Here is a 26,001-nt window from a genome sequence, read left to right on the forward strand (position 1 = left end):
TGATTCTATGATTCTGTGATTTCTCTCTCCTGTTGCTTATTCATAGTACAGTGAGCCCTTGGTATCTGCTCGGATTTGGTTCCAGGATTCCCCATGGATACCAAAATCCGTGGATGCTCAAGTCCCATTAAATATAATGGCATAGTAAAATGGTGTCCCTTTTATAAAATAGCAAAATCAAGGTTTGTCTATGGGAATTTCTATATATTTTAAAGTATTTTCAATCTGTGGATGCTTGAATCTGTGGATAAAAAATCCATGGATGAGGAGGGCTAACTGTAATTATGAGTTCTGGCTCCACTATCTGTTGAGCAGAAATGAGAGGAAAGACATATGGTCTAAATTCCTTGAACTGTGAGAGTGAAAAGGCAAGTACAGGTGGCCCTCCATATTTATGGATCCAGTCATCCATGGCTTGAAAATACCCTCCCTTTTTTTCAATTCTCAAAAGTAAACCTTGATTTTGCCATTTTATATAAAGGACACCATTTTACTACACCATTGTATATAATGGGACTTGAGCATCCATGGATATGGGGATCCTCATGGGTCCTGGAACCAAAACCCAGCAGATACCACAGACCCACTGTATGTCCATACAAATTTGCCTCTTTGAATAACTTTACTTATGGAAACAAAAAATAAACTGGAGCAGTATTGTGAGTTATTTTTGTTGTTGATTTTTTGTAGTCTGCATTTAAAAAGGTACGGTATGACAGAGGTCCGAGAAAATGCAGGCCCCTCTTTCCCTCTCTCTCATTATCAATGCGGAGTATCTGTTGTATTCTGTATTGTGATTAGGATCAATATGTCAGTGAGCCCTTTTTTTGTTTATGCATTTTTAAAATATGTCCAGTTTCTTTTTGGTCTCTGTGACTCACACAAATGGGTTATCTTGTGCTTGCACAATGCATCTTCAAGAACCTTCTAGAACATTACTGTGAAGCTGATGCTCACCCATCCAACCTCTTCTCTTGGATGGCAGCACAATGGGTCTTTTTGATACCACCTCTGCCACCAATTATGTGAAGGTGATGGCCACTATCCCATGCAAAATTCTTCACTGCGAGACTCAAACCTGGGACTCTTTTAAGTGTCTCATGCACTATAACTCTCTTTAAATGCCAGCCCTCTGGGTTTCAGTTTTCCCCCCAGCTTGGCACCAGCTATTCTTTGATAGCCACACACCTACTATCTAATATGTTCCAAACCTAAAAGGCTTTTCACAATGTTGGTGGTGTTTTGTAGTGTGTTTCTGAAATCACTTCAGACAGCTGCTTGTTGAAACAAAGAAAGAAATTCATTTGCAAGTCAGGCTAAGTACAGTCTCTCTTTTAGTTCACAATGGATACGGTGTATAAGTACTTTATTACTTACACAGTTTAACAGTTTCTTTAGCTTGTCTTTGCAATTGTCTCTTTATAGCTTTATATATGATTCCTTACAAACTTAAGTTCTCAGAGAACCTTTTCTTAAACTTTTGTATGTTATATGCCTGTTCCAGGAAGATCAGAGTGACTCCTTTAAATGTTGCCTTTGACTTTTTCAGGATAACTGCTTTACCACCATAGTATCACCAATGCCTGTGTAACATTTTCACAAAGGGCTAGAGAAATTCTACCCTGCTTGGAGCACCATCACCTCAGACTTGAGGGCTCTCGACATCATCCCAAGAGGTTATGCCAGTAACCTGTGGAAGTATGTCCCCTCAGGCATTCTTCATACCACACTTTCTTGGCCTTATTACTTCAGGCAATGGAAACTGTCTCACAGAAAGGTATTGTTCCTTTTTGTAAGAGAGTTCTTTCTTTAGAGAAGTGACTCTACCGGTTTAGAGTTCTTCCTTTTGATCTCAGCACTGCTCCTTATGTCTTTACAAAGGTCATAGCAGTGGTGGTAGTTTCACTAAAGCAGCTGGATATCATCCTTTACCTATTTATAGACAACTGGTTGATTGTGGCTCCCACTAGGTGGTAACTCCTACTGGATGCCATTTTGCACCTTCTCAAGCATCTCGGCCTTGTCCAGAAACGAGAGAAATTCTTTTTGGTTCCTACTCAAAGGATATGATTCATAGGAGATTTGAAGGCTTGTGCCTTCCTCCCGGATGACTGGTTCCCAGCACTTTATCAATTGGTTCTATGTTGTCTTTGCTACAGAAGGCCCAGACATGTGCAAGTAACATTGAGCTACATGGTGTCCACCATGTTGGTCATCCTGTCTCATGCTGGGCTTCAAATGTGGGCTCTACAAGCCTGATTCATTTTTCAGTTCAGTCCACTTCGAGACACTCCCAAGAAGTTTCTCACCATTCCTTTTTTTTTTCCAATGGTCTTTATTAATTTTTAAAATAAACATAAAACAGCACAGTCGAAGATTCAGCATTTAACAAATGAAATTGAACTCAAAGATATTCGAGAAAGACATCTTCGTACCCCTCTTCATTCTTCTTCTCTTGTCTCTCCTGAAGGGAAGTTCTTATTGTTAAACTTAAATAGCCCATGCTTAAAATGAGGAATGAAGCTTCTCTACTGTATTCTAAATTCTAGGATCTGAATGCCCTTTGGTGTTAAGTCTATTTGCCCTGTATCCTATTACACAATATATTCAATTTTCTAATAGACTTAAGTTATCTAATATTTTACAACATCACTGTACAATAGTATCTAAATAATCTTTCCCTGAACCCTCTCAACGAATATAGTGATAAAGAAAACTAAAGGAGTCTTTATAAATTCTTCTGCGTCGTTTGAGATCTATTTAGGCTCTGGGATGTTAGAACAGAAATATAATGTATCAATAATAGCATATATAGAGATCGCCCTCCAGCTTAATCAATTTTACTTCTCTTTTCCCGTCTCTCAATTCTCACTTCCATTCTTGCCACCCGATTTAGATTACGATCGTAGAAATATCTAAATCCCAAACTTTCCCCCAATGAATCAAAATTTTTTTCCACATTTCCTTTCTCTTGTTGTTATTTCTATTCTGGACATAACAAGATATAATATCTAGTTCTCTATAATCATTGATCTTCATCATCCAATCTTCCCAAGTTGGCACTTCTTTAGTTTTCCAGAGCCGCGCTATCTCTATTCTAGCCGCTGTGATCATATAGAGAACTATCCTCCAGTTCTGCTGCTCGTCTTTAGGATCAAGGACCTTAGTTATGTTCAATAGAAATAATTTAGGATTCATTGGAATTTTTATTTCTAGAATCTGTTGCATAGTCAAATGTATTTTGACCCAAAATTTTTGAATTTCTGGGCATTTCCACCACATGTGGAAATGTGTCCCCTTCTCTAATCCGCATCTCCAACAATTTCCATCTGAGGTCTTGAACATTTTTTTTAATCTCCAGGGGGTAATATACCACCTGTTCATAATCTTTAAAAAAATTTCTTTCAGATTCTGGCCCACTGTGAACTTATCTGTCTTGTTCCAAGCCCCCTCCCATTCGTCCATATTAATTGTCATGTTTAAGTCTTCGGACCACTTTATCATATAATCCTTGACTGCCAGCTTTTCTAAAGTTCTGTTCAAAAATAAGTTGTATAGTTTGGCTATTTTTTTTTTTATCCGATTGCCAGAGTATCTCATCTAATTCGTTAAATCCGGGTTCAATTCCCTTCTCTTTTATATCTTCTTTGTATTTTTTACAAATCTGAATATAATTGAACCAGGTTATCTCATAACCCTCTTCTACAAGCCTCTCTCTTGTTTTAATGTTAACTTTCCTTGGTCCTGTCTTAGTCAAAGCGTTTTTGTAAGTTAGCCAGTTACCCTGCGAAAGCCATCTGCCAAAAAACGCCTCTTGGGGTGAGGTCCAGTATGGTAATTTGAAATAAAACAATTTTTTTATCTTATTCCAGGTAATTAGAAGTGACTTTCTCATAACGTGATTGTCAAAATCCTTGTTATGTCTACTTTTGTCGTAGCACAGAAAGGCATGCCACCCAAATCTTAAGTGGGTATTCTCCAAATTTAAAATGAAGGGGTCATCCAACTTTATCCAGCACTGTATCCACACCATACTGCAAGCCCAGTAATATAATTGAAAGTCCGGCAGAGAATATCCCCCTCTCTTTTTAGCATCTTTCAGTGTGGACCATTTTATCCTAGGCTTCTTTCCTTTCCAAACGAATCTTTTGAGTTCCCTTTCCCAACTCCTGAAGGTATTTTCTTTTATCTCAATTGGTAAGTTCTGTAATAAAAACATAATTTTTGGGAGCACTACCATCTTAATTGTAGAGATCCTCCCCAATAACGAAAGTTTTAATTGGTTCCATCTTTTCATATTTTCCTGAATATCTTTCCAAACATTAACATAGTTGTTTTCAAAGAGTCTAAGGTTATCTTTTACTAACCAAACCCCCAGGTATTTAAACTTTTTTTCCTCTTTATAACCAGTCTTTCTTTCTAACAACTCGACTTCTTCCCTGGTAAGGTTTTTTGTTAACATTGAGGTCTTGAGACAGGATGACCATGTTGGTCATCCTGTCTCATGCTGGGCTTCAAATGTGGGCTCTACAAGCCTGATTCATTTTTCAGTTCAGTCCACTTCGAGACACTCCCAAGAAGTTTCTCACCATTCCAAGGACTGTTCAACAATTCTCTGATGGTGATTGGATGTAGCACACACCCCGAACAGCATGCGTTTCTCTCCTGCTTAGCTTCAAATGCTCATCATTACGGATGCTTCAATGATGGGATGGGGAGCCCACATTGAGGCCTGAAGTTGCTGGAACTGTTAATGGTGTTGAAGGCATTCCACTTCCTTGAGACTCCCTTGCAAGGCAAAGTGGTGCAGATATTAACTGACAACACCATGGTCATGTGCTATCTCATGAAGCAAGGGGGTTCATGGTTCATGACTCTCCTCTGCTTTGGGATTGGTGCATTGACAGAAACATCATGATAACAACAGCCTAACATCTTAGTGGACATGCTCAGCTCATCAGGATGTCAAATTCTTTTCATGGTTGGATGCTCCAACCTAAGGTTACAGTACGAATCTTCCATTGCTGGGGCACTCCAGTGATAGACATCTTTTCTTCTGAGATGAATGCTCAGTCTGAGGTGTTTTCTTCCTAGATTCCATGGGGAAGGTCGTGTAGAGATGCCTTCCTTTTTCATTGGGGAGGCATCACCATGTATGCTTTTCTTCCTGTCTCTCTTATCACAAGGGTAATTGCCAAGCTCCATCAGTTTGCAGCTTATATCCTGATTGTGCCATGGCGGCCTTGGCAGGCATGGTTCACCCCTGTTCTCCACCTATTTCAAGGGGTCTGTGATCAGCTTCCATGCATAGAATAGACTAGAATAGACTAGAAAGCTGGGCCAAAGCTAACAAAATGAAATTCAACACGGAGAAATGTAAGGTACTGCACTTAGGGCAGAAAAATGAAATACACAGATATTGGATGGGGGACACCTGGCTGAACGAGAATACACGTGAAAGGGATCTAGGAGTCCAAGTAGACCATAAGTTGAACATGAGTCAACAGTGCGATGTGGCAGCTAACAAGGCCAATGCAATTTTAGGCTGCATCAATAAAAGTATAGTGTCTAGATCAAGAGAAGTAATAGTGCCACTGTATTCTGCTTTGGTCAGTCCCCACCTGGAATATTGTGTCCAGTTCTGGGCACCACAATTCAAAAAGGACATTGAGAAACTGGAGCGTGTCCAAAGGAGGGCGACTAAAATGTTGAAGGGTCTGGAAACCATGTCCTATGAGGAATGACTTAGGGAGATGGGGATGTTTAGCCTGGGTAAAAGAAGGTTAAGAGGTGATATGATAGCCCTGTTTAAATATTTGAAGGGATGTCAGATTGAGGAGGGAGCAAGCTTGTTTTCTGCTGCTCCAGAGAACAGGACCTGGAACAATGGATGCAAGCTCCAGGAAAAGAGATTCCACCTCAACATTAGGAAGAACTTCCTGACAGTAAAGGCTGTTTGACAGTCTTGGAGTGTATCTGTTTGACATTCCCTTGGAGTGTAGTGGAGTCTCCTTAGAGGTCTTTAAACAGAGGCTGATGGCCATCTGTTGGGGATGCTTAGCTTGAGAGTTCCTGCATGGCAGGGAGTTGGACGGAATGGTCCTTGTGGTCTCTTCCAACTCTACGATTGTATGATTCTACGCAGACAGGACCTCCTCATCCTTACCAACCTTAACATCTTTAGCCTCACAGTATGGAGGATTGCTCACTAGCTTCCTTGTCCATTGCTGTTAGTGAAATTATTGCTGCTGCTCATCAACCTTCCACCAGATACTTGTACGTACTCTTTCAAGTAGAGGAAGTTTCAAGCCTCTACTCCTTTGCATTCCTCCTTTTGAAGCCAATATTAGACATGTTCTTGATTTCCTGTTTTTGTTACCTTCCAGAGGTTTCTTTCTTTCTTTCTTTCTTTCTTTCTTTCTTTCTTTCTTTTTTTTTTTGGGTTTATCTGGTATTACTTCACTACAGTTTCTGCAGAACTTTAACTGCTCAGGAAGTCTTCCTGCATTCTTGATCCTCTTCTGAAGAAGTTTTTGAAAGATTAAAAACCTCCATCTTCTGGTGTTGTGCCTGACACTACGGTGGATATCATCTTTGCCCGACTTTGTGAGAAGCCTTTTGAGCCTATGGCTACCTGAGACTTCTGGTTGCTTTCTTGGAAGACTGCTTACCTGATAGCAATCGTACCCCCAGATAGGTTAGAGAATTCTATGTTCTCTGTGTGGACTACCCTTACTTGACCTTCCACTCTGATTGAACTATCTTGAGACCTGACATTACCTTTTTGCCTAAGATGATATCTGTTTTCCATGTCAACCAGGACATTATCATCCCAGCTTTCATGCAGAATCCCACTTCTGCACTAAAGAAGTAGTTGCACTGTCTAGACATGTAGAAAGCTTTAGCATTCTGGATTTTGGCTTTTCAGATTTTCACAAAGACTCTTTATGTGCTATACTTCAGTGAAGAAAGGACTACCTATTTTGTCACAGCTCTTCTCAAAGTATTGGTTATCTGTCCCACTTATGAATTGGCTTACAAGGAACCTGAATCGAATTCAGGTTCATTCCATGACGGCTGTTGCCATGTCTTCTGTGTGAAGATATCTGTTGGATGGCTATTTGGCTGCAGCCAGTGACTTTTATAACTCTACAGAGTAGACTTGAGGTCTCACGCTCAAGCTGCCTTTGGGAGGTCTATACTTTCTTTCCTCACTGTATTATTGACATTTCAAGACAATTCTATTATAATATCAATATTGTGTTTTGATGTCTCAGATTAATTCTGTCTTCTGTAACTTGTTATAGATTGATATTACCTTGTATGGACAGGGGGTGTTATGCTCATGTTTGATGTGTTGCATTGATTTGATGTTTAGTAAACTTCTGAATTCTTTATAATCACACTCCTACTTCCTGCTTGTGTAGCTTGCTAGTCTCTCATTTGTCTGAGTCACAGAAACCACAAAGAATGAGGACAGGTTGCATACTTATAACTGGTCATCTATGAACTCACACAGTCTCACCCATCCTCCCCTCATCCTGCTTGTCCTTTGGATTGCTGCATCAGTGTCCATTGAATGGGCGGTTTTGGGGGGAAGACCCCTATTTAGGGGTGCTGAAGATGGGCAGAGCTACTGCCCAAACAATTAATGCCTTAGAAGGTTCTGAAAGGTACAGGATTGTCCATTTGTATGACTATACAGATGACCACTTGAAAAACTATAATTAAAACTTGTCTGCATTTCATTGTAGTGATACTTTAGTTAGTTTAATAGGCTGCCATCTGAAATCTTCTTACAAGTTGTTTACATGTTTGTTCACTAACTGCACTATTTTGCAAAAAACAACAACATATTTATCACAGAATGCTGTAATTCTATGGAAATTAAAAGGCCTTATACCTGATACACAGAAAATACAAAATGGTTATTTTTCTAGCTGTTGTGAAAGTGCTGCTATTGCTGTGCTGATCAAATTGCTGTGAACACTTCCTGTTAAAAACAATTTTGTTTGGATTGTAAACTAGCAGTATGTTTTAGCAAAAGTATTCCTCAGTGAGCTGATACTTAGTTCATGAATGCATTAAATGACTTATTACAAAAATTGCTCAGCAGCTTAAAGTGCTTAACACAGTGTGGGTGTACAATTCAGAGGGCCTCCACTCTTCCTGATGCGTAAAAAATCATTCATGTTAGTGTTTCCGCCCACCCTCTGCTTGTTAATGCTGTCATGGTCCAATGTCTTGATTCCTGAATGCTGTATTCTTTACTCCAATATGCCACATCTTGTCAAATCCCTAAATAAATTGAGAAATTACATCGATTATTATTGCCTGTGCATTCTTGCAGGAGGTGTTATTAAACTTGCATGTATACTTTTCTCTCTCCCCCTTCTCCTGGATTCAGTAGACAAGTAACAGATCAGTAGTTTACCTGAGAAGTACAAATTTAAGAGTTAAGAACATCCTAAATTCCTGAAAGAGAGTGCTGTAGTCTGTATATTACTTCTATATAAACAAATAAGGAAAAGAAAGTAAATTAAGCAAAAAATAAAGTTTAAAATGTTATTGCTGCTTTTTTGAAATACCTACTAGCAGAAATTGGAAGCTTCAGTGTTCTAGTAAGATATTTTTGTTATGCTAACTGTAACATTTATTTGTAGTGAAAATCAAGTAGTTTTATTCATACCTTTACCATTTAACTGAATTCCTTGTGAGAAGTGTTTCAATCCCATTAAGAAGAGTGGCTGTGCTTGAGAGTGTTGTGTTCCCTTACATGTGACTGTCCCATGATTTGGTACACCTTTTTTTGGTAGACTATTACAGGCAGACACATTGGTTCTAACATTTAGAAAATGGGTATTAAACTTCATGTTACATCTTGCATTTCTTTAGTTCCAAGTTACAGTTGTGACCTTCACAGTTATGAAGTTGTGAAGTGTACCTACATACACACATCACAATTTATTGTTAATTAAGTTGCTATTAAAGTGTTAGTTTGTAGAGCAGAGTAGGGGATTTACAGATGTTAAATGGAGAATAAGTTAAATGGAGAACTTTGATAGCTATGACAGAGCCTCCAAAATTGGAGCAATACATACAGTATTTGAAAGCCAGTCACTGGAAAGAGAGGACCACTGCACTCATGACCATCTTGTGGACTTCCTATAGGCTTCTGAATGGGAAAGAAAATGCTCAGCTTTTGAGTGGTTCAGCCACAGCTCTTATATTCTTACAGGATTACAGGTTTAGTCACTATTATTGCATTTAAAATTTCTTGGGCATTAGGTTTGCATTACTTTAATAATCATTATGGATCATATATGCTTTAGTCATACAAATTTAAAGAATTTATAATGCAGTAAATAAAATACTGGCCATTGTATTTAATCATTATCTGTATAATGTCTGCTATTTTAGTCTACATTTGTATTTTTTAATCGCTGTGCTCGTTTATTGACAAGTATTTTGTGTCTTAGGTATTACATTTTTGGCATAGCTAGAAAATTCTCTCATATAGAATAAATTTTGTTTGTTTCCCTTTTTATTCCAGCATCTGAACCTAATCTGAAATTGCGATCCAGATTGAAGCAGAAGGTTGCTGAAAGGCGCAGTAGCCCCTTATTACGAAGAAAAGATGGTCCTGTAGTTACAGCTCTGAAAAAGCGTCCCTTAGATGTCACAGGTAGGTTGTAGAGGTAGCAGTTAATTTAATACTTTTAAATTACAAAATGTTTGGATAAACTGTATAAACATTGTGTAGGATGAAAGTAGTTGTAATGATTGCTGGTGTTTTTTTCTAATTCCATTTCCTATGAGTAATGGCAAACTTTCAGCAAATATTCTCCATAACTCTTCTTCTCATTGGTCCATTTGAAAACTGTGGCTATTAGATTATGAGATGCTGATATATGTGGAAATGTATAGTCTCCCACCCCAGCAAGTTGTAATAGTTTGACAGCAGTTGATAAACTATATTCTTGAGCTGTAAATTCTATTGATATTTTTATATTATCTTAATAAAACAGTTTCTTTAAGTAAGTTGTTACATGATGAATAGTAGTGCAAGTATTAGCAACTGCAGCGTTTCCCCCTAAATACTGAGATGTGGGCATTTTCATCAGTTGTCAAAGATTACCTTTCTGTGTCTTACATCTCTGGCAGTTACTATAATTAGAATTGTATGGTTAGATCTAGATCATTCCATCTGCAAATTGAAGGTTTCTTTCCATTCATGGAAGGGACTGAGATTCTGCATTAGTTCCCATTGAGAGAGGGATTGGGAAAGAAAAGGCACCTTTTACTGATTTCCTTTACCCTTCCTCCCCCAGGCTGCCCCATACTTGCCACGCTGTTTTGAAGGGCCACCTTTTCATTTTGGTATAGCTCCTGTCAGTGTAGTTCCCCTCACAGGAATGGTGTATCTGATCCATATGAAATTGGTAATAACATTTTAAATCTAAATTCATTCAAAACAATATTAACTGGGCTCTTAGAGATCAAGAAACCTACCATCTTAGGCCTTTTATGTTGCTGATGTTGTTTTGTCCTAGCCAAATTGTAAGGAAAAAGATTAGATTGAGGTTTGAATACACTGCAGTAATGGTATCTTTTATTATTTGATACATAAAACCAGACTGGTAATACTCTGAAGAGGCTCATGGCCCTTTCAGAAAAGATGGCACTCATAAGCACCCATGTGAAGACATATGTGTTACTGTGCATTTTGTTTTTTTATTTTATATCCTGTGGAAGTATGGCAGTACTCATGGAAACATAGTGGCATTAGTAAATGGTTTTCAATGTGTTTTAGATTCAGCATGCAACAGTGCTCCTGGATCTGGCCCTAGTTCTCCAAACAATAGTTCCAGTAATATAAGTGCTGAGAATGGAATTACTCAATCAGTTGCAAATATTCAGGCAGAGGTAAGGCTTTGTTTAATTTGAATGTCTTTCTCTTCACAGTATACCCAATTGCAGTATACATTATAGAGAGCAAGTTTTTAATTTGGTTGTTACTAATGTTTAAGTTTATAAATGGAAAACGCTGGTAACCTGTGCATGTTTTCATTTTTATCACAATTGATGAACAGTATCTAGCATATTTGTGTGGAGAAAGTTTTGTTTTCACACGTTTTATATTGAAAACTTAGAATTGACCTTGAGCTTGGATCAGGGAGATGCAGCATAAAGTTCAGCCAGGCAGAATGTCTCCTTCCTCATCCCTCCAAACCTAATGTTTTATCTATCTTATCACCTACCACCCCCAACATGGCCATTTACTGGCCAGTTGAGAGTGGGGATGTGGCAGAAAAAAGTATCCATCTATATTCCTGTGGCTGGATGACAGCAATGAAACTTCCCCCTGGGAGCCCTGTGAGGTACTCTGGAGATCCCAGAAGATGACATCATCACTGTGTGCCCAGGTGTAGGAGCATAACTGGATGCTTCACCAGTGCTGCCCCCACTCTCCCATAAGGGGCTCAACAAGAGTTAGTCGTTATCTTCTCTTGATCTAGCTTATTTCACTTTATCTTAGCCAAAAAGGCCGAGAAGCGATTCTAGCTTATTTCATAGTTTTGTTTCTTTTTCTGGAAATAAAAAATGGTTGGGAAAGAATAAGATCGTTATAGGTGGGATGCTATACTTTGTGTATAGTTTCCAAAATTTAAGGTCCTAAAGCCTGTATGTAAGAAGTTAAAAAAAAGAATTAGTATGATTGGTGTTTTCATAGATTCAAACGTAATACAAATGCATGTTAGACAGCAAAGTATTGAAGTATAGATATATGATAAGGTTCTGAATGTTCAGCTACTTAAGCCAAAATATAAGATAAAAATACAGTTGGCCCTTTTTATACATGGATTTTTTATACACGGATTCAAGCATCCATGGTTTGAAAATGTTCAAAAAAGTATAAATTTCAAATATCAAACCTTGATTTTCCAGTTTTTATAAGGGACACCATTTTGCTATGTCATTATATTTAATGTGACTTGAACATCCATGGATTTTGTTATCCACAGGGGATCTTGGAACCAAGCCCCAGCGTATAACAAGGGTCCACTGTACTTGTAAATAAAAGATAAAGGAGGAGCCTGGACATGAAGGGGAAAAATAGTGGGAAAACTGAAGCTGAACTGCATTGGTACAGTAATCGTGTTGATTCATACATGATACAACCATCAGTATCAGCAGTAAAATCTCATTTTTTATTGGATGGGAAAACCTATACAGTATTGACATTTAACAGGGACCAGTTAGATTATTCCATGCTTTAGGCCTGCACTCCTTTCAACAAACTAGTGAAAAATACTGTTAATAATTATACACAAGGTTGTTGTTTCTTGTGTAATGTGCTGTCATATCTTCTGAGGCAGTTGATTTGATTCTCTTTTCAGACCAATCTAGCTCATAGACTTGTGAATCATGAAGGCTCAGTAACACAACTTCCATTGTACACATCTCCCTCCTTGCCCAATATAACGTTAGGACTTCCTGCTACTGCCCCATCCAGTGTAAGTGGTATTTAATGTAAAATATTTGGGGGGTATGGTTATACAAAATGTATTCACGAATTCAGTGTATCACCAATTAAATTCTTACAGGGTGGATCAGGACAGCAGGACACTGAAAGACTTACTATTCCCTCATTACAACAACGAATCTCCATATTTCCTGGCACTCATATTACTCCTTATCTGAGCAGCACTGCAGTGGACAGGGATGGGGGAAATGCACATAATCCTCTTCTTCAACACATGGTTTTACTGGAACAGCCAGCGGCACAAAATTCCTTAGTCCCAGGTGAGAATAACTAGAATTGTGTTGAAAAGTTTGATTGTACATAGTTGTCTTAAAAAGCCCAGTTTGGATACATTTTGACTTAATAAGGCACAGTGTTCATGAACTTTGTATCTGTGTTCTCAGTCCTTACCTACTCTCTTTCCTCTTTTCTTCTTAGTGTGCCATGATTACAGTGGTCCTAAGTTAATTAATTAACCATAGTTTCAATTATGCCCAAACTAGAAAACAGTGCTTGCCAGGATCAGAATACATGAGAATCTGAAACACAGTTTTAGTTGATTTCAGATCCTTGTTTGTTCCAAGATAGGTAACGATCATTTATTTTCAATATGACAAGAAACTAGTTTGGTAACATTAGCAAATGGATAAAAAAGAAAGAAAGGAGGAGAAAAATAAGGATGAAACATGTAGGATACAAGGCTTGATGTACTTACTGTGTCTACTTGTGTATAAGTTGATCTCATGTATAACTTGGGAGCAGGTTTTAGGGCCAAAAACAGGATTTTGGTATGACCTGTGGATAAGTCGAGGGTCAAACTTAGGAGCTTGCAACAAAGGATGTAAAGGACGAAGCAAACGAAAACAGTGCTAAAGAACTTACAAGATTCCGACAGGCATAAACTGTTTGTGCTCACCCTAAAGTCTTGATGAATGAGGAAGGAATTACACTAAATTATGGCAGTGTGATATGTCGGGGAGGCAACCAGGCATTGGCAAGGCCAAGAAAATGCACACATGCCAAAAAGGATGTGAAGACAAGAGTTATGGTACAAGATCAATTCTTATAAAAAACGGAAGCATCCTTTCTCTGAATAGAGTGGTGAAAGGAGAGAGCTTAGACCATCCTGGGAGCACCTAAAAGCAGCACCAACTCCTCTTCTCTTTTGGTGGTCTTGTGAGGGGAATCATCACCACCACTAATTCCCTCCCTTCCGGGCATTCAAAAAGGCCAGAAGCAGTGCTGCAGCAGAAAGAGTAGAAGAGAGTCAGTGCTTTTTAGGTTCTCCTGGGACAGACTAAACTCTCACCTTTCACCACTCTACTCAAGAGAAGAGGATGCTTCTTTTTTTTTGATAAGAGTTAAGGTACTGTATTTTCTGGCATATAAGACTACTTTTTAACCCAGGAAAATCTTCTCAAAGGTCAGGGGTCGTCATATACGCCGGGCGTCATATTATAGGGCAGGTGCTGAAACTTCCGAGCTGGACTGGAGAATCTGCGGTTGCCGCATATGGTGGGGGGAGCTAAAAAACAGCCATGGCCGCATCCCTGCCACATGCGGCGATCGTATGAGAGCAGCTACTGCTCTGATAGTCTTGGAGACAGGGAGCACTGGGCAGGCAAGGAGAGCTGACCAATCCAAGCAGGCTTTGTATACATCAAGGTTTCCTGCTAAGTACCTGCATGTCATAAGCATTTGAATTAAAATTACCATATTGAAATCAAATCTGATGTTTTTTATTTGGTGTGCGTTGGAAGAGGGGTAGTCTTATACGGTGAGTACATCCCAAACTATATTTTAATTGGAAACGTTGGGGATTGTCTTATACGCCTAGTCATCTTATATGCCGGAAAATACGGTACATTATTTACATTGACCCATGGATAAGTTGACCCAGGTTTTTTGAGCTGGATTTTTTGACTAAGATTGCTGGACTTCTAGACACATATGATTATATACAGTACTAAGAGGATTATTGTATGACTGTAGTGGGTGAACAAGCCAAGCATCATTTTGATTTCCTACATCCACATATCTGCCATAATCTTTTTTTTAACATGTTTTTTTAAATATATCTGCCATAATCTTTTAGTAAAATGATGATATATCAGGGACATATGAGGGCAGGTTCGCTTCTCTTTTTACCTGACACATAGACAGAATGGATCTGCCAGGCTACAGCACTTTGGCATTTATCTGACTATGCTGCGTGCTGAGGTCAGTCCAGACCACTGCTAATTGTGTATTTGGGTAACCTCTCGTTTCAGTGCAATAAAGGATGGGAGAGATTACTCTTCTACTAAACCTCTTCCAAGTCCCTCATACTAATGGAAAAAGCAGAATTTCCTACTCTGGAATTGCCCACTCAGTTCAGCAGAAGATAGATGAACTCCTGTCAATACAAACTGATCATCTTAGCCATTCTATGCTGAGTTGAAAGTATACAGTACTGATTGATGACATTGTCCTTTAATATGACAACACTTGTCCCTAGAAGCAAAATGTTCTTATTGCATACAAGACAGTTCTCACCTATTCTGTTAACCAAATTTATTTATTTAGAATATTTGTAGACCGCTCTTCAGTCATGAAGGCTTTCAGGGCGGTCTACAGCTTGTTACTTTGGCAATTCCTCCCCTCAAATTTACATCTAAAGACACAAGGAAAGGGGATTGCATTGTAGGAGGTGATAAAATACTGCCACCTCTTTTGTTCCTCCAAACCAGGGATGTGGAGTTGGGATGAAGGAAGAGCCTTACACCTGCTTTTGGGTCTACGCATGATGGAACTCTGCCTGCCCCTTCTTCCGAATAGCTAATATTTATTCCTATCCACCAATTGTGTCTTATTGTTTATCCCTATACTCTTGACTTTTGTTTTGAGATGTTCTTTAAAAAAACACAACCTTTCAGCAGCACTAAATGACATGGCTGGCTTCATAGCACACTTTACTGTTGCTGTGGGCGTTACTCAAAAGGCTTTTCTCCCTTCCTCTTCTCTTCTTCTTTCTTCTTCACTGTTTTCCTCTGTATTATCTTCAGACTGGTATCTTTCAGGACTAGGGGCACTCCCCCTCCATGCGCAGTCCCTTGTGGGTGCAGACCGGCTCTCTCCCTCAATACATAAACTACGACAACACCGCCCTCTGGGGCGCACACAGTCTGCTCCTCTTCCCCAGAATGCACAGGCCCTCCAGCAATTAGTGATCCAACAACAGCATCAGCAGTTCCTGGAAAAACACAAACAGCAATTTCAGCAGCAGCAGCTGCACATTAACAAGGTAGGTATGCCAGTTGCTGGTTCTTGCTCATGCAATTTTAATGTACCCGTTCAGAAATGACTTTGCTCTAATATGCACAGCTTATAATTATGTAATGTCTATTTGTCTTTATTCTTGGATTGCTTAATGTTCGGATGTTCTTAAAGAACACATAGAAAAAATGATATATACCGGAAATATGTGCACAGTGTGACCCTCTAAAACTGAGTGAAGCTGGAAGTGAGACTGATCCCATTGAAAATCAGCTATCTGAGTGTGAGATGTATGTTCACTTCATTCATTCACCAGAATACCATATCTGCGTAAAAAGAATATTTCTGAATACTCGAATACTCGATTGGCACCTGGGAATCTTTAGTTCTGTTCACAGCTGAAATCTTGACATGTTCATTTTAGGACCTTGTGTTGCTCATTCTCTGCCTCTCCTTCTTAGAGGCCTCTGTATATTACTTATTAATATTTATGAAGGCTGTGAAGACTGCCAGAATTATGTAAGTGTATAATCTTTGAAATTCCAAGTATCTTTTGAGCAAGCAACAGAGAAAGTTTATTTCTAATTCTGTTTGTGACATCTTCCATTCCTTATGCAGCCACAAGTTTTACTATTCAAGGCAGTTGTGGGTGGGTGGGTGGGTGCTCACAGTTGCCTGTGTGCGCACACATAATTCTGATATTGTAACCATTCCAACCAATCATTTTGATTGGGCCTAGGCCTTAGAAATACAAGCCAAGCTTGTCTCAGGGCAACATAAACTTTTCTCAAAGGGACATAATTCTAAGCATTTTAATTTGTCAAGATATGGCATACTTATTTTCCCAGCACCACCCTTCTCATAATTTCTTATAGTTAGAGAGAAATGCAGTAGTCAAGTTTGACTTTCAAAGTGCTGTGGTTTCAATTGAAGGTGGATATATAGTTCTTTGATTAAAGCAGCATTCTAAAGCAGATTGTTCTTTGATTAAAGCAAACATTCTACATGCTCATGCAAATTTTTTCCAGTGAGAAATGCAGAGACAGTTGAAGGGGATGGGGAGAAGCACTTTGTTTATAAAACAGAGCAAAGACAAAATGATTACACAAGCCACTGACGTCATTTTTGTACTTCTGGAAACATGCCACTGCTATGCATGTGCCAGACCTGGACTTCATTCAGACTAGCATACTGCTCTAGTTTAGAGCTGTTATTTCCATGGAGATTTCACTTGCTGCTCTCCAAACATACTTGGTGGAGTAGAGCTTAAAATTAGGGTGATTAGAAGTTGTAGATGATGCCATCTTTTTTAAAAAAAAATAATATATTGCAGTTCATTTGGGTCAGTTTTAAAGATGCGAATTGCCAGTTTAGCAACAAGTGTTACAGTACATCAGTTATTAAAGTTTGAATCCTCTGGTCAAATCTGTGTATGAAATACAGTGTTTCCAAAGAGACATTTTTACCATCATAAAAAACAAATTTAGCTAGTGATGAATGTCATAGGTTCCTGCCGTAGTGGTTTGAGCATTGGACTACGACTGGAGACTGAGGTTCAGATCCCCACTCTGCCATGGAAACCCATCGGGTGACCATGAGCAAGCCACACTCTCTCAGCCTTGGATGATGGCAATGGCAAACTCTCTCTTAAGAAACCTGCCAAGAAAAAACCCTGATAGGGTCACCTTAGGGTTCCCATAAGTCAGAAATAACTTGAAGGCACGGAACAAACAACAAGGATCCTGCCTCATGTTTGTTAAATAAAGATTAATGTAGATCATACAAAACTAAAGTATTTGCCCAAGTGAGAGGGACATCACTAAAGTCCTACAGCTGTCTAGTTGAGTACAGTGAGCCCTCTATATCCAGTTTCTTTATCCATAGATTCGCGTATCCATGGCTTGAAAATATTAAAAGAAATATAAATTCCAAATAGCAAACATTGACTTTGCCATTTTTAAATAAGGGACACCATTTTACTGTGCCACTGTATATAATGGGACTTGAGCATCCACACATTTTGGTATCTCATGCAAATACATTTGAAACACGTTCAAGGCATGCAGTGTTTTATCCCAGATCTATTCGCATTGTCTATTCAAAGTATTGACAATGTGAATCTTTTAGAAAAAAATTCAAGGAAAAATTCAATTTCAATTATCCCTTATTAAGTGGAGGTTTCGGTAGCCTCCCCCCCCCCCAAACTTAATTGGGTGCATTTGGGACGCTTGTGAACAATGGGAATTCAACCCAGATTCATCCTGGATTATTTTCACAGTGTGAATAACCCCTGGCATAACTTTTTATAGCTTAGGCTACAGGGGATATAACTATTTTTCTTCTTCGTGGTCTACCATTTTTATGAATGGTCACATCAAGGCAAGATCACATAATGTGCTCCACATGTGTTTGTTTTGCAGAAGATCCAGAAACTAGAGTTAGTTTCTAACTAGAGTTAGGGGAGCACATGGAGGCTAGACTGTCCAGTCACATTTCATCACTTCTGCATCAGTGTCATTGGTCGCTGATATATTTCTAGGTTCAAATCAGGTACTGATTTGGGCCTTTAAGTACTTAGTGTTTTGGTGCTAGAAAAAAGATTGGCAGGCACTACAAACAGGTCCTTCTTTTGTAGTCGGCTCTGCCTTATTGATCCCTCCTAGAAAATGTGTGGCTAGTTGCTGCAGTTACGGCTTTCAAAGGGCATTAAAATGGCAGTGGATTCCATTGGGCATACAGCTGTTTTACTGTAGCTCTGGGCATGATTTATATTCGTTGAATGATATTTTAATATATTAGTAAGATTTTATATTCTTCTAATTTAAAACTGTTATAGTGTTGTATTTTTATTTTTATCCTTTTACTTTGTTTACTCTGTTGATGGATTTAATTCAGAAAGACAGCCTATGAATACTTAAAAGAAATAAAATTAAAGTAATTGAGAGTACTTTGTATCATGATTATTCTTTATTAATATCACTGATTGCTATTAGCAACTAGCAGATGTGTATAGCTGCATTTTGATTTGATGGAGTGTTTTATTGGTATGTGTTTATACCATGGATGTTCTTTCAGTGCCCCAGAAGGAAGTCTTTACTGAAATGTGCTGACTATTTTACTATTTTATCATTCTTAAAAAACCCCATGTCATGTTGAGGCTTTTCTTTAGCTGCTCTGTATCTTTGTTATTTTTGCTCCTTCTTTCATCCCTCACTCTCAGATTGTATGTATATGTATCAGCAATCTGAAAGACATTTTTCCCACTTTGCTTCATGGAAGGCCAGTTTTAAGGTGGGTGGTGGTGGTCATGTGGGTGTCATATAATGTATTTCCTTCATTTGATAGCATTATTTCTTATCTAGAAAACTTGGGGGTGGGGGGTGGGGAGACAAATAATATAGTTCCAAAGTAGAAAACTAAAGATATAAGAAACCAGAATAGCATAAGTGCTCTTTCTGGAGTATTATATGCTAAGCCATTTTACCAAGAATAGTTCTCTCTCTCTCCTTCTCTCCCTCCCTTCAAGGTACTGATACAGAAAAGGCTTTTGAACAAGATATGCAGTTCTTGGATTTACTGTCTATACCTTTGTTTTTCTTATTGCCTAATCACAGGAATTTTACCCCCCAGGTTTTATTTACCTTTTTCTATTTGTATGTGTTCTGTATAGCTTAGTCAGTCAGTTATGAAATTTCAGATTAAAAAGGATGAAAAAGCATAGCTAAAATTAAAAAGCTAACAGTAATTCCCAAAGCTAAGACCAAACTTTTTACCATTTTAATTATAATGTATGAACTAAAGTAGCTGCAGCAATTGTATTTGATATAGAATCTGGAGGGAAAAAATTATACTGGGTATATCCATTGAAGCCAAAGAAAATGATTAGTTCATTGTAGCTTTATCTGTGCTACTTTTAGAAAAGTAAGGCCCGTTACATATGGGCTAAAAAGTACGTGCGGAGCACGTACTAGGGTTAAGACGCACAAAAGGGTGGCAGCCGTTCCACACGACCGCCGCCATCAATATGTGACGATGCGCACCGCCTCCAAACGAGGCGGCATGTTGTGATGTATTGGGGTCGCGGCAGGGCACCTAGGGCGCCCGTTTCCGCGACCCCGGAAGGAGCTCCGTTCGGAGCTCCTTCGGGTTTGGTCCGCTGGGCGCAGCCTTCAGACAGCTGGCCCAGCGGACCAAAGGAGAAAGGGGCCAAACGGCCCCTTTCTCCTTCTCCCCGCGCCGCGGGGTGTCCTTGGGGCTTGAAGCCCCAAGGACACCCCTTTCCAGCTGTGGGGAAGGGGCCTTTTGCCCGTTCCCCGCAGCCCGGAAAGTGGCGAATCGGGGCTTCACGGCTGCCGCTCCGGCCACTGAGGCCCCAATCCGGCGGGGAAAGGTGCGCCTACAGGCCGCCCCAAAGGGGCGGTCTGTAACGCACCTAAGTTTCAAAGCACAAGTAGAATGGAAAGCCATAGGTTGTAAAATGAGTATAAATTAATACAAGACTGGAAGATAAGTCTCTTCTGTGCCTTAAATCCTGTTGTCCTGTTTTGTCATACTGGAACATGCAGCACAACTCCTGATTGCATTGCTGACATACCGTGGAAATGTGAAACCATAGATAAATAGCGAATCCTATTGAAGTGAATGACTTCTGGTGGAAGTTGACATAGGATCAAACTGTCTAGATGCTCGCTAGGTATTTTTCTTAGGTCCTCCAGCAAACTCTGTGGTCAACTTATGCCAGAGAATACCATAGAGGCCCTTAAAATGTCTAGAGAGAACATATTTTTTTCAGATGTGGGTAAGTGAAACTGTGGATACTGGTCCCAGGATGTGAGGTTTGTACTTTGTGTACTACAGCATTGTTGTTTGTTGTGTTCATTCAAGTAATTTCCAGTTTACAAGCAACCTAAGGCGAACCTTTTCTGGGGTTGACAGTGTATGATTGTCCAGAGTCACCCAGTGGGTCTCCATGACTGAGCAGGGAATCAAACCCCTATCTCCAGAGTCCAATACATATGTAAGACCTCTACAGTACATCGTATATGTCATCATCAAATCATCACATCATAGGATTTATTATATGCTGCCCAATCACTGGGAATCGAGAGGGGATATAAGCAGTTCCCTGCCCTCAGGCTTACAATCTAAAAGACACAACCAAAAGGAGAAGGGAATGGTGAGGGGGGGGGGCTTGTGTGTAAATGACTTTTAAAGTAGTAGGCTAGACTAAGTAATTAGTGGTCATATTAAGTATTCTCTTAATATCTCTGCATAAACTTCCCCATTATGCATGCTTGAAAAGAGATATAGTTTCTTTGGTAAGTAGGAACAACTTACAATAGTTTGTCAATTATAGAGAAGCCAGTGGCGTAGTTTTATTTGAGTGTTTAAAATAGAACAAATGTGAAAAAGAGCAATCTGCCATGCTACACCTTTTGTTTAAAACTAATCTAGTGTACATGTGTCGTTTTTGGATTTTGGAAAAATTATTTCCTTCCACTCTTCTGAACTGCAAGTGGCTTGTTGATAAAACTGTTTTTGATTCCTGAGAGTCATACTTCTGTGAGTAAATTTTGGGAAATGTTTACAGATGATACCAAAATCAAATGAGTCTTCCCGCCAGCATGAAAGCCATCCTGAAGAGACTGAAGAAGAATTACGAGAACACCAAGCGTTTTTAGAAGACCCATATATCGACAGGACATCAAACCAAAAGGACGTTCAGGGGTTGACCAGTATGGTCCAAGTGAAGCAAGAGCCTGTGGAGAGTGATGAAGATGGAGAGTTGCAACCAGAACTAGAGCCAGGGCAGAGGCAAGCTGAGCAGGAGTTACTCTTCAGACAGGTAAAACAAAATGCTGTGACTGGGAACACACCTTGATTTACTTAATGAAATTTTTCTGGAGGCTTCTGTGTTTGTTGTTCTTTGTTCATGGAAACAGAATATCTGAAAGGCAATGTATCCCCAATTTAAATCTCTGCACATCATTTTTCATGAGGGGCAAGAGTACCAGATGTGTGCTTAACTTCTTTCAGCTTGAACACACAGCAGACAGGACTCACTTGGATTTCTGTGGTTGGACTGACAATTTTAGCCCCCAAACAAATGCGTGCATTATCTTAATTCTAGTGAGGAAGCAAGAATGTTGGCTCCTGTTCCTCTTATCATGTCTGGAATAGAACATTTGTCCCTGTTTTTAAAGTCTTTAGAATAGAATAGAATCTTTAGTACGGTCATAGACCAGCACAAGTTTTTAAAGACTTGGGTTTTTTTCCAGGCTGCTTTTAATTGAATGTAGCCCATCTTTTATAATGCAGTTTTCATTGTCCTTGCTGTTTCCGGTAAGTTCTAATTAACTGCATTAAATGCTTCCTGATTTTAAAATGTTATGTTTCGAACTGCCTTGTGAAAGCTTTTCCACAAAAGGTAATACTGTATAGAAATATTTTTAATAAAATGAATTCAATAATATGAGGCATACAGTCTTCAATTGCAAGGAAGGATGCCACACATTGGTTTGAACTGAGATATGCAGAAACAGGATGCCACCTCCATACTTCCTCATCTTCATCCTTCCCTTCTTCTTTCTCCCCTTCTCCTCCTCCCCCTACCTCTGCCTCCTCTCTTCCTCTTCCTTTCTCCTCCTCGCCCCACTGCCACTGCTCTTCCTTTTCTTCCAACTCCTCCTCTTACCCTCCTCCTCCGCTTTTTCTCTTCTTCCTTCCTCTTCTCCTCCTCTGCTACTACTGCCTCCACATTTGCTTGTCTTTTTTCCCCTCCTCCTCCCCCACCTCTGCTTCCACTCTTCTCTTCCTCCTCTTCCTCGCCCTGCCACCGCTGCTCTTCCTCTTCCCCAGTTCCTCCTCCTCCTCCTTTTTCCTTCTCCTCTTATCACCACTGCTGCCCCCCTTCCCTTCCTCCTCCTCCTTCTCCCACCCCCTATGGGCTTGCCATCTGCGGATGCTCAAATTCATGGATGGCAAGTCTATGAATAAGGAGGGCCCACTGTAATACTAATGATGAAACCTCATTTTAATAGCCAACTTATGATTTTTAGTGCATAAAATTTAATACTATTTAAAATGTTATAATTATTTCTTACTGGCCTTTCCCCATTGATTGAAGTGGGGAACAACAACAGATTTAGAGTGTGCATGTCACCATCCATTGACTAATATGGGCTTGAGCTCCCACTTTTTTCTCATTCATGGGGACAGGGGTGGATTATACTGGAGCAGGCAAACCCTTATGTAATATGGATCCAAGCCATGAAAAGTTTTAAAGCAGTGGTCCTCAAACTGTGCCCCTTATGAGATTTTGGACTTCAGCTCCCAGAAGCCTCAGCCATGTCTGGGATTCTGGGAATTGAAGTCCAAAATCTGTTAAAGAGTACAGTCTGGAGACTACTGCTTTAAAGGATAACCAACACTTTGTAGCTTGCCTGGCTTTGAAATGTAAGTTTAAAATACAGAACCTTGTTTTGAAGGCTTGTGATAAGGTATTAAATTAAACTGCTATTTAAAAGCAGTGCTCTTTTCTTAGGCGTTGTTTTGGATTACTTGAATGTCATTTTAGAAACACTACTAAAAGGCTTAAAAGTTTATCTTAACCAGCAATGCATTTAATTTGATGTGCATTGGCTAATAAAGTACAAATGGAGTAGTGTGAAGTAATTGTTCTTTGATACAAAGAATATTATGAAATTTCTGAAGCTGTCTGCACAATCTGTCCTCCCTAACAGCAGGCCCTTTTGCTAGAGCAGCAGCGCATTCACCAGCTGAGGAACTACCAGGCATCCATGGAAGCTGCTGGTATCCCGGTCTCCTTTGGAGGGCATCGGCCACTTTCTCGAGCCCAGTCATCACCTGCTTCTGCCAATTTCCCCATGTCTGTACAGGAGCCACCCTGCAAGCCACAGTTCACAACAGGTACTGTAAAATTATTTTGACAGGATTAAAATTATCCTACAGTATGTCCATGTTTGTTGCATTTTTTAAAAACTTTTCTAATTGTACTGGTAGTTGTTGCCATGAAAAGTTTCTTCCCTTTCCACAAAAGGAATATAGCATAATCAGAATCTGGAATGACTGACAAAGGCTAGGTGGCCAGAGTAGAAATAGAGGAAAGCAGTATTATTATTATTATTATTTATATAGCGCTGTAGATTTGCACAGCCCTGTACATAAAAACAACAAATATAAAAGAGTAAACCTGCCTATGCCGTACAATCTAAGAAATGATAGGATAATACAAATAAAACACATAGCAATACAGGAAATGGTTCAATAAAACAGGCAACAAAAAGAAAAAAGAACACTCAGATAGCAAGTGACAATCACGCAAATGTCTGGGAACGCTTCTCTGAACAGGATGGTCTTCAGCTCTGTTTTGAAGCTGGTTAAAGAATGATGGCCCTTGCTCGGAGAGAAGAAGGTTCCAGGAGTGAGGGGCAGCGAGTGAAAAGGGGCAAAACCTAGATGGGGCAGAGGAAATCCTGGGCTCTCTTTAAATCACCACAGGGTTATTCTGTGCCTGTGCAGTGCAACATTCAGGACCTCCTAGAGGCTATTACATATGTGTTTGGCCCTCCCTACTCTCTGAACGACCTGCCTACTCACTTTCCATTTAAGCCTTCAGTTCCTTTTTGTCTACTGCAGCAGTGTTTTAGGAATTTATTTTCCTTGTCACACTTGATTTCTGTTTTTGCACTAATCTGTCTTGCATTTTGGTGATTATTTTTCATCTTCGTTCTTCTTGGTTCTTTAAACAGAGTGGCCATAATTTCTAGTGAAATACCAGAGTTAAATGGCCATTCACCTTGCCTTTCATGTTAGCATAGCCAGTTGTAATATTATATTATAAAATTACATTATATTATATAAATATTATACAACTGCCTGTAAAATTTTAGAACCGATTTATCCCTCTTTCAGCCGTCTTATACACACACACACACACACCGAGAGAGGAGATAGAGCGAGAGAGAGAGAGCGTGTTGTCATGCAGTTTCACTTGGACATGACATTTAACAGTTGACTTCAAAATGTTTTTTCTTTCAGTATTGCACATCAATGTGCTGCAGTTACACATTTTTTTACATCTCTATGCGCAGAAGTGAGTCCCACTGTCTTTGGTGAAGCTTATATCCACATAAACTCTAGGACTGGAGCCTGAAATTTGTTATATCTTCTGATGCAGGCCTTGTTTATGACACCTTGATGCTGAAACACCAGTGTACCTTTGGAAATACAAACAGTCATCCAGAACATGCAGGAACGAATCCAAGCATTTGGTCGCGACTTCAGGAAACAGGCCTTCGTAGCAAGTGTGAGGTAATGGACTGTACTAATAGAATGGAGGAAGAAACAAAAAGGCTTGCCAATTTGGAGAGGGTGAGGATTGGTTATATGTAGAAACAGGGAGATAAGTTAGTAGCAGAAACTTCTAATCGTTATCCATGAGGTCTTGAATCAGTTCAGACCACAGGGACACAAAGGAGTGACATTTTTCAGGAGGGCCTGAAGGAGCAATCCACAACCATTGGAATATTCATTCTCATGTCACTGGTCAAGGTTGGGAATGAAATTCCAACATTGTTAAATCATTGTTGCCTGCTTCTCTCTCTCTCCTTCAGTTTTTCTTCTGCCTACTAGGTGGCCGAGAATCTGTTTTTCTATAACAATAAAATTAAATATTAGACTCTTAGCTAGTTGGGCATTAGTTGGAGGAAATTAAATATAGAAAGGACAGGGGAACTCTTAAAGAAAAAGAGGAAAAAAATGCAGATTAATAGGGGGACAGGGATGTTTCCCACTCACTATTGAAGGGAAAAAAGCTACTGGACGATGAGTTCAATACCAAGCTTCTCAATTAGCCTCAAGCACGTGAGCAACAAAACAGGATATTATAAACAAAAATAGTTCAACAATTCAGTTGGGTGTTGAATCTGAATCTGTTCTGAATTTTTTTCCCTAGTATCTGATGAGCATGATCTACAGAGGGAAGTCCCCTCATCAGCACTTGGGTTGTAACTCATGGTGGCAAGAGCAAAAATATTACCTCAGAGGAGGCTCCTAAACATTTAAAAAAGAGAAAATGAAAGCAAAAGACCTATCAGCATTGTCTCCCCAGAGGGAGGGAGAAAAGGAAATTGGGCAATTTAAACTCAGACCTCTTGGTTGTCATATTGAACCTGAGGATTCTAGTCAGAATGGAAGAG

General features: G+C 39.4%; 1 protein-coding gene across 5 annotated transcripts in view; it reads left to right on the top strand.

Moving 5' to 3' along the window:
• HDAC4 (histone deacetylase 4) overlaps nt 1–26,001 on the top strand; it is a 120,546-nt gene that overhangs the window by 48,986 nt on the left and 45,559 nt on the right. For 3 of the 5 annotated variants that reach the window (XM_042446199.1, XM_042446227.1, XM_042446217.1), the window contains 7 exons: nt 9,554–9,685; nt 10,814–10,926; nt 12,402–12,518; nt 12,609–12,807; nt 15,571–15,809; nt 21,372–21,626; nt 23,524–23,710. In XM_042446199.1, coding sequence (XP_042302133.1) covers nt 9,554–9,685; nt 10,814–10,926; nt 12,402–12,518; nt 12,609–12,807; nt 15,571–15,809; nt 21,372–21,626; nt 23,524–23,710 — 1,242 coding nt within the window. The remainder of the gene's footprint in view (nt 1–9,553; nt 9,686–10,813; nt 10,927–12,401; nt 12,519–12,608; nt 12,808–15,570; nt 15,810–21,371; nt 21,627–23,523; nt 23,711–26,001) is intronic. The other 2 variants (XM_042446209.1, XM_042446235.1) reach the window with 1 other exon arrangement.

Source organism: Sceloporus undulatus, chromosome 1, assembly GCF_019175285.1.
Source record: "Sceloporus undulatus isolate JIND9_A2432 ecotype Alabama chromosome 1, SceUnd_v1.1, whole genome shotgun sequence".
Lineage (NCBI taxonomy): Eukaryota > Metazoa > Chordata > Lepidosauria > Squamata > Phrynosomatidae > Sceloporus > Sceloporus undulatus.